The sequence below is a fragment of the Rhagoletis pomonella genome, unplaced genomic scaffold, assembly GCF_013731165.1.
Source record: "Rhagoletis pomonella isolate Grant_MI unplaced genomic scaffold, Rhpom_1.0 Rhpom_scaffold_00002, whole genome shotgun sequence".
Lineage (NCBI taxonomy): Eukaryota > Metazoa > Arthropoda > Insecta > Diptera > Tephritidae > Rhagoletis > Rhagoletis pomonella.
In genome coordinates, this window is record NW_023458556.1 from 100,902,436 (window position 1) to 100,911,052 (window position 8,617).

At 43.8% G+C, this 8,617-nt stretch overlaps 1 protein-coding gene across 1 annotated transcript; it reads right to left on the reverse strand.

Moving 5' to 3' along the window:
• Positions 1 to 3,192: 3,192 nt before the first annotated feature.
• LOC118734258 lies at positions 3,193 to 4,377 on the reverse strand. Its single transcript, XM_036463973.1, has 2 exons — positions 4,012 to 4,377; positions 3,193 to 3,952 (listed from the first exon to the last, which is right to left on the reverse strand). The coding sequence occupies exons 1-2, from the start codon at positions 4,289 to 4,291 to the stop codon at positions 3,930 to 3,932; spliced, it is 303 nt and encodes a 100-aa protein (XP_036319866.1). The 5' UTR covers positions 4,292 to 4,377; the 3' UTR covers positions 3,193 to 3,929.
• Between the last annotated feature and the right edge of the window lie 4,240 nt (positions 4,378 to 8,617).

Sequence of the window (8,617 nt, forward strand, 5' to 3'; positions counted from 1 at the left end):
GGAATTTTTGCTTTGAGAAAAAGTTGTCCTGCCAAGTTCAGAGAGGTTATCGTAACGCTTATTTAATATGAACCTCATAGCTCTATTTTGCATTTTTTGCAATTTCTCGATATTTGCGTCGCTTGCTAAGAAGAAGATTGTTGGGCAATATATAAAATGTGGTTCTACTATAGATCTATAGACCAGGGTTTTATACCTTCTTCTCAGATACTTACAAGATCTTTTCATAAGACCAATTTTTTTCGCAATTTTGTTCACTGTATGCTCAACATGCTCATCAAATTTAAGTTTATTATCTATATACATATATACCCAGGTACTTAATGAGTTTAACTTCCTCAATTTCTTCCTCTTTGATTTTTAAATTGTAACTGGTGGTTCCAAGATTAACTGCTCTAGTGAGGATCATGAACTGTGTCTTTTTTACATTCAACTTAAGTTTATTTAAACACAACCATTTGTACAAAGAATCCAAGTCTTCTTGCATTTTAGTCATCGCAGTCTGTAAGTTTCTGTCACTGATCGTTAACAGTGTATCATCAGCGAACAGTTTTAGCTTACAGTGCTTGAGTGCCATATTTATGTCGTTAATGTAAATATTAAAAAGTACTGGGGCCAATACCGATCCCTGCGGCAACCCAATACTGACTGCCACTTTATTTGACACACTTGACTCGATTACAGTTTGTTGCATACGATCTGAGAGAAAGCTTCGAAACCAGTTAAGCTCCGTGTTTTCAATACCTATGCATTCGAGCTTTTTCAACATTCTTGCCCTGTCAATGGTCTCGAAAGCTCTTTTGAGATCAATAAAAACCGCAACGATATTCATCTTCGAGTTAAGGTCTTCCTTCCACTGGGATATAACAAAATTTAGCGCAGTCTCGCAAGAGTGTTTAGCTCTAAAACCTGATTGCTCCTTAATGAGTATGTTATTACTTTCAATGTGGCGCGCCAACTGATTTTTTAACACATTTTCCAAGATTTTTTCCATGCTAGGCAGTGTCTTAATTGGTCTAATTTCCTCAGCTTTTACAGTTTTTTTCACTTTTTTTACCGGAACTATGGTCGATATTTTCCATTCTTTTGGTACTGTTCCTGATTCAAGACTCTTATTTATTAATAAGGCATAAAAGTGTCCCATGTATTGAACTGAATCCTTTATAACACCGTCAGATAATAAATTATTTTCACCAATTTTAGTCTTAAATTTCTTCACTATAAGGATAACATCCTCTGAGGTAATTTTCTCAAATTTAAAGGTGCCTCGACTGTCTTCCTGTCGTAACTGTTCACAATTTACGTTCTCTATATTACTATTTATGTCGACGATACTATCCACAAAGTACTTGTTTAGTTCTTCGGCGATTACCATACTATTTCTGTATATTTTTCCGTTGATGAGAACTTCTTTGATATTGTCTCTGTTACCCGTATTATTAAGAATATTCTTTAAATATTTCCACATTAAACGACTATCACCTCTATTATTTTCTACCTTGTGTTCCATATACTGAATTTTCTTAATTTTGATCATTTTCTTATACTCTTTCTATATTTTGTTGTAATCTACCCAATCACCTGTGAGTACTGCCCTTTGGTGTAACCTAAACTTTTCTTTATTAGTGTCAGTCAGTTGTCTATCATACCATTTCATGGTGTAATAATAACAAGGTGTTGTCAGTAACTTAACCTCATTTTTTCGGCAGGTCTATTCCGGTCACGCATTTTAAAGTAGTAGAAAAAGTACTAATTATTTACTACTTTTAATCCGTTCATGCGTACTATTTCAAATTAAATGTAGAAAAATGTTTAATTACAGGCCTATAAGCCTGAATATATGTTTGTATCGTATGCTCCACACAGGTTGCACATATATTGTAACTTATAAAAAAGTACAGGCCGTAAAATAAGGCAATTTCCTATAAAACTGTAAATGATTTTTTAAATAGATTAGTAATAATAATAATAGATTGGCGCTTACATATACGTTAGCGTTTGGCCGAGCTTCTCCTCCGACTTGTGGCGTGCGCCTTGATGTTGTCACACAAAGCGGAGGGACCTACAGTTTTACGCCGACTCCCAACGGCGATTGCATTTTTATGAGAAGCTGTTTTTCATGGCAGTAATACACTCGGAGGTTGGCCATTTCCTGCCGAGGGACGACCGCTGTTAAGAAAAAACCTTTTTTCTATATTTTTTGCGATGTTGCTTTGACCAGGGTTTGAACCCAGGTGCTGCGGAGTGGAGCGCGCACTGCTTGCCACTACGCCACAGCGGCTGACATATAGATTAAAACACATAAATATCGATAATATAAGCGAAGTCGTAATTTAACCATGCTGCCGCTCTATTCTGGTGTATCAGTAGTCCATTTGGCTCGATATTATGACAATGCAGCAAAAGATATTTAATATAAAAAAATCGACTTTCCATACGATTTTTGTGTACGTCTTTTTCCATTGATAACTACGATATCTTTTATATTTTATATTTTGAGGACAAAAATTATACAAATCCAGCAATTTTAATTATTAATATCGTTCTGAAAACACGAAGTTCTTTAAAAATCACGATAAAATGAAATACTAAAATGGAGTATTTTAAATACAATTTCCCAACTAATAGCATTATAAAAATTAAGATCGGCAGCACTGAAAATAAGCATGCCGATCTTGTCAAAATTACAACAAACACGTCGCTACTGACAACACCTTGTTATTATTTCACCATGATACCATTTATTTCTAAGTTTAACCCGCCTTTGTACCCGAGAAGTTAGTTGATTCATACTCGAAATCAAACAAAGGTTGATATGTTCGAGCATATCATCAATATTGAAACTATTCAGGTTTGCAAAGTGGCATTGTCTCAAAAGATTTATGAGGTTGTCTGGGCTGTACTCATCCCAAGAAATTAATTCAGAGAGTTTATTGATTTCGCCTTGTTTTTTTATATTGCATTTGAACATTATGGTTTCATGATCCGTTATTCTATGTTCCTCAGCTTTTTCACATGAAACTTCATTAGTGTTAGAGTATAACAAGTCGATGCGCGTTTCGGACTGTGCAGTAACCCTGGTATCAAAGTTGATTAACTGTTTCATTGCCTGCTGAGAGAATATCTCATTAAGTTTCCTACTATATCTCGATGATATATTCATATTTATATTAAAATCCCCAATAATAATGGTATTTACCATGTTAGCGCATGTTTCGGATAAAATGGCTTCCATATATGTCAGAAAATCTGCATCACTCGAACTGGGTGAGTGATAGACTACCCCGATTTTCCATTTGGTTTCAAAATTTCTCAATTGTACCACTATACACCAGACATTTTTATCAGTGGATCTATTTATTATTATTTTAAAGTCTATTGTGTCTCTCAAAATTACAATTACCCCGCCAGTGTGTCTACTATACGAGTCGCATCTAATAAACTGATAAGTTGGAAACTTGATTTCGGAGTCGTTTATTTCCTCTGTTGTACATGTTTCGGAGCATAAAACTATATCCGGATCAACAGTCTCAAGAAGCCTTTCAAGCTCGGCTTTATTGGCTATTATACTATTTATATTAAGATACACGCATTTTAAGTAACTGTTACGCTTTTCCATTACACCTAATTGCTAACATCCTACTCTTTGTTTCTCTAGTTTCAGTTTCCTAATATAGACAGGACATTCACGACTAAATGCGTTGTGCGCTACATCCAGGTTTAGCCCTAACTCTTTAACAGCATCACAACAATTTCCACAAACTTCTTTTTGGCTACTGTCAGTGCAACTTTCAGACTTGTGCTCTCCCATGCATTTGCTACACCTAAGCTTTTTGTTACAGCTGTTAGAGCTATGGTTGAAGCCCAGACACTTGTAGCATCTTCTCACGGTTTGCCCATCATAGACGGGGCATCGATCCCACCCAATATTAAGTCTCTTTGACTCCAATACCTGCAGGAAGAATTTTTGCTCAATTTCTATTATTGCACTGAATGAAGGAAATGCCTCACCACTGCGCCTGGACTTAAATATTTTTACACATTTCAAACTCGCATCATTTAAATAGCTATTCTGAGCTTTTATCTTATTTATTATCTCCGTCTCAGAATATTCAGCGTTTATGTGCGCTAACAAAATTTTAGGCGTATTAACTTTGGGTTCGGTGATGTCGTACACTTCTTTATTTAAGTTGTCTGCTAGAGCAGATTTTATTCTGTCCTTATCTGAAACGCTATTTGCGTTTATAACCACTGCCCCGTTATTCTTATTTGACACTCTATCAATTTTCATATCAGATGCATCGATCTTATTAAGGTCCACCCTAGTTGTTGTTGTTGTTGTAGCGGCTACAACAACCCCGCCCAGATCGGTTGGTATCTCAGTCGTTGTCGTCAAGTTCCACTAACGGCAACCCTAGGAAGCGTGCAGCTTATGTGGGGTTTGTCCACAGGGACAAGGCCGTTAGGGTTGTCGGGTTTTCCGGGCATGCGAAGAGATGTTTCGAGTCGTGTGGGGTCTCTCCGCATGCCGGACGCTCATTCGGCACATCCTGATTCAACCTACTCAAGTAGGAGTTCAACCTGCTGCAGTAGCCGGAGCGAAGTTGAGCGAGTGTTGTGCGTGTTTCCCGAGGCAGATGAAGCTCCGTCTCGTCGAAGTCCGGGGGTGGTATGCCTAGAACGGCATTCACAGGTCTAGAGTCTACATAACTCGAGACTGAGTCCCTGTGAATGCCGTTCAGGGCCTGTCTGTAAGCTGTCGGGTCCAGAGGTTGCTTAATGAACCTCTGGACTTCGTCCGTCAGTTCATATAGATGCCTCCTGACGTGCCTAGGCGAGGGCTCCTCTGCAAGCAGCTGTCTGCTTGGGTGGCCACTTCTGTGGCTCCCGATCAGGAACTGCTTGCAGAGCATTATATTATGCTCCCTTACAGGGAGCATTTGCGCCTCGCCGTGCAGGTGGTGTTCAGGCGACATCAAGAGGCATCCCGTCGCTGTTTTAAGTGCTGTATTTTGTACCGTCTGTAGCTTCGTCCACTGCGTCCTACTAGTCCCTGGCGACCACACTGGCGCTGCGTAGTTCAAAACCGGCCGGCCTATTGACTTGTATGTTGCCAGCAACGTTTCTTTGTCTTTGCCCCAAGTACTGCCGGCTAGCGACTTGAGGACCTTGTTGCGGCTCTGTACTTTATTGACAATAGCGGTTGAGTGCGCAGAGAAGGAGAGCAGGCTGTCGAATGTTACTCCGAGTATTTTGGGGTTATTCACCGTCGGAATTGGTGTGTCATCGACGTGAATCCCCAGCGGTAGCCTGACCTCCTTCGTCCAGGTTGTGAACAGGGTCGCGGAGGATTTCGTAGGGGAGAGGGCTAGACACTTTGCAGTGAAGAAGCGAGAAAGTTCGGAGAGATAGCCGTTTACTTTCGAACACAGGTCATCAATTCCATTCCCAGTCGCCATGGTCGAGCAATCGTCGGCATAGGAGACAATCGAGACTCCCTCTGGTGGTTGAGGGAGCTTTGAAATGTAAAAGTTAAACAGTAGCGGGGAAAGGACACCACCCTGAGGAACCCCCTGTTTTATTTTTCGCTGCTTACTCGTTTTGTCTCTAAACATTACCGACGAATGTCGACCACTCAGATAATTTGCCGACCACCGTTTGAGCCTCTGTGGGAGAGAGGAGGCCTCTATATCTTCTAGTAGCGTGGAATGGCAGACTGTGTCAAACGCCTTTGACAAGTCCAACGCTACTAGAATCGTTCTCTCACAGGGACGGTTACGGTTAAGGCCACGAGTTATCTGAGTGTTTATGGCGTTAAGTGCTGTTGTTGTACTGTGCACTTTATGGAAACCATGCTGATGCTTCGCTGGGGTCAGGTGGTTTGTGAAGTACGGGAGTAGCAAGGCCTCGAGTGTCTTCGCTACCGGGGAAAGGAGTGTAATCGGACGATACGAATCTCCTTTGTTGGCAGGTTTCCCCGGTTTGAGCAGTGGGACCACTCTCCCCACCTTCCAGATGTCTGGGATGATGAGAGTGGCCATTGACAGGTTGAGGACCTCCGTTAGGTACGCTACCCCCGCAGGACCCAAAATTTTCAGCATCAGCATGCATATTCCGTCGGGACCCATGGCTTTGGAGGCTTTCGCCTTCCCGATGGCCACCTGAACTTCACCGCAAGTGAAAGCAAGGGGGGCATAAGTTGTTGGCAGTTTGTGCAGCCTTCTGGTCACTCGACGCTTGGCTTTGTCCACCGGAGGATGCAGTATGAACTGCCGGCTAAAATAGCTCGCGCATCGCTCCGGGTCCGACGAGGCATGGTCGCCGAAGGAAATTTCGACTCTGTCGTCGTGCTTCGTCGGATTAGACAATGACCTCACGGTTGACCAAAGCTTGCTCACACCAGAGGTGAAATTACAAGTCTTCAGATGCTCCTCCCACTTCTTCCGCTTATGTACGTTTACAAGTTGCCAAATCTCCGCGCTGAGATCCCTGATACGGGGATCTCCGGGAGCGGCCTGACGAAGGCTATCACGCTCATCGGCTAGAACAGCCGCTTCGGCAGGGAAGTTTGGACGTGGGTCCGATATACATCCTGCCGGTATGAAGCGAGCTGCAGCAGCAGTGATAGCCCTGCGGAACTTACGTTCACCGAGATGGACGTCGGTTGGTGTGGGGAGCGCTGCGAAGGTGTTTTCGGTAAACTCCGCGTAACCTTTCCAAACAGCTTTAGGAAAGTTGATATAGGTCCGGTGTTTGGCGGAGGCAAAGTCGGTTGGTTTATCAATCGAGATGACTATGGGTAGATGGTCTGATGCTAGAGTCAGCATAGGTCGCCACGTTATGCTGTTTATCAGACCAGCGCTGACTATTGTGATGTCTGGCGAGCTACTGCAGTTACCCATAATCCTGGTGGGTGCGTCGTCGTTCATTGTGCAGAATGTCGAATCGTCTATCTGCTCAGCCAAGTCTGTTCCCCTACGATCGTTTGACAGGCTTGAGTGCCAAAGATCGTGGTGCGCATTAAAGTCACCTACTACCATACGGTTTTCACCTCTGAGGAGCGCACCTATATCAGGGTGATATCCTGCCGGGCAGCAGGTGACAGGGGGTATGTATATGTTAAATATTTCGAGCTCGACATCGCCTGACCGGATAGCGATGCCCTGACATTCTAGGGTGGTATCCCTGCGGTCGATGTCTGCTTCGATAAGACGATACTGCACGGTGTGGTGCGTGATGAACGCTAAGCCACCACCATTATCTCGCTCGCGATCTCGACGGTGCACGTTGTACCCGGCGCAATTCAACAAAGTTGAATTGCTGTGCAACTTCGTCTCTTGGACCGCAGCTATTAATATGCCATGCCGACACATGAAGACGGTTATCTCCTCAATCTTGCTCTGTAGCCCGTTACAGTTGAATTGAAGGAGCTTCATGTGGTTCGGGAGACGTGTCGTGATGTGGGGTGTAAGTGAAGTGTATGTTCTTGCCGCCGTTGGCTGTGTTTGCTGCTGAGGTGATTGCCGCCCTGTGGTGGAGGTGGGGGGGGGGCGTCGCAATTGAAGCCTGCGACCGAGCAGCGCAACACGGGCCCTCGAAGTTCCCCGTCCAATCTCGCGTGGTACGCAGACCTGAGCATGCCCTAAAGTGGCACCAGCCAAGGCAGGTGTTGCACTTGACTGATGTCACATTACGGAATATCCTGGTCTGACATACCGTGCAGATTGTAGGGGGAACCAGGAGTTGTTGGCGGCGGCGTGTGGGTGGTGGTGCGGTTGTGTGTGTTATGTGGTCTGTGGTGGCTGTGGTACGGTCTGTGGTGTTATTATGTTGTTGTGTTGTGGTGACTGTGTGTGGCTGCTGTGTGAGTGTGTGGGGCTGCTCGGGCGGACTATGGTTAGCCGTGGAGGCTGCTCTGTTTGAGCAACAGGGGGCCACGTACGACGGTGGTCCACTGTCTGTGTGTCCGTAGTCCCGAGCAGACCTTGAGGTGACTCCACCCCTCGCAGGCATTACACTTGACTGAGGTGGAGTTGTGGTGTAATCGTTTTCGGCATACACAGCAGGTGTATGTTTCTGGCCCAGTGTTTGACTCGATGCCAGCCCTGAGTAGGAGAATACGTAGTGAATGTAGCCCTATGGACGGACAACTTCTAAGATACTTCGCCGACCTAAACGGGGTTAGATCGCCGAAACAACAGCCCTTGGTCGGGTGAAACCCGAGTCATTCCGGTACGTAGAACCGGCTGTCGTGGGAACGGTCCATCCTAGTCTTCTCAGCCGCTCGTTCTATGCACTTTCCCACACACACCTTGGCAACGCACACCCGACTCTCCTCTGACGCCTTTTCGGCATTTCGCGCATTCCAACATCTTCGCACTCACTCAGCAGCCGCTATGTTTGGATGAATATGCATACGTATGTATGTATGTACATCAACTTAAATGCGCGCTATTATTTGTCAATTTTGCTTATTTGAATTTTATTTTTATTTCGACTTATTGGTTGGCTTATTAGTTTAAATCGTTATTTTTCACACTATTAATCCAATAATGCAACTATTAACTTTACACTTTGCAATATTGTTATATTTTTTAACACCATAACCAGAGCGATA

What these genes read in the sequence shown, in the direction of transcription:
- LOC118734258 (XM_036463973.1), bottom strand. Translation starts at nt 4,291, where the DNA reads ATGAAAATTGATAGAGTGTCAAATAAGAATAACGGGGCAGTGGTTATA. An exon ending in ATTTAAGTCCAGGCGCAGTG is followed by an intron (nt 3,953 to 4,011) that starts GTGAGGCATTTC and finishes TTCTTCCTGCAG; the next exon opens with GTATTGGAGTCAAAGAGACT.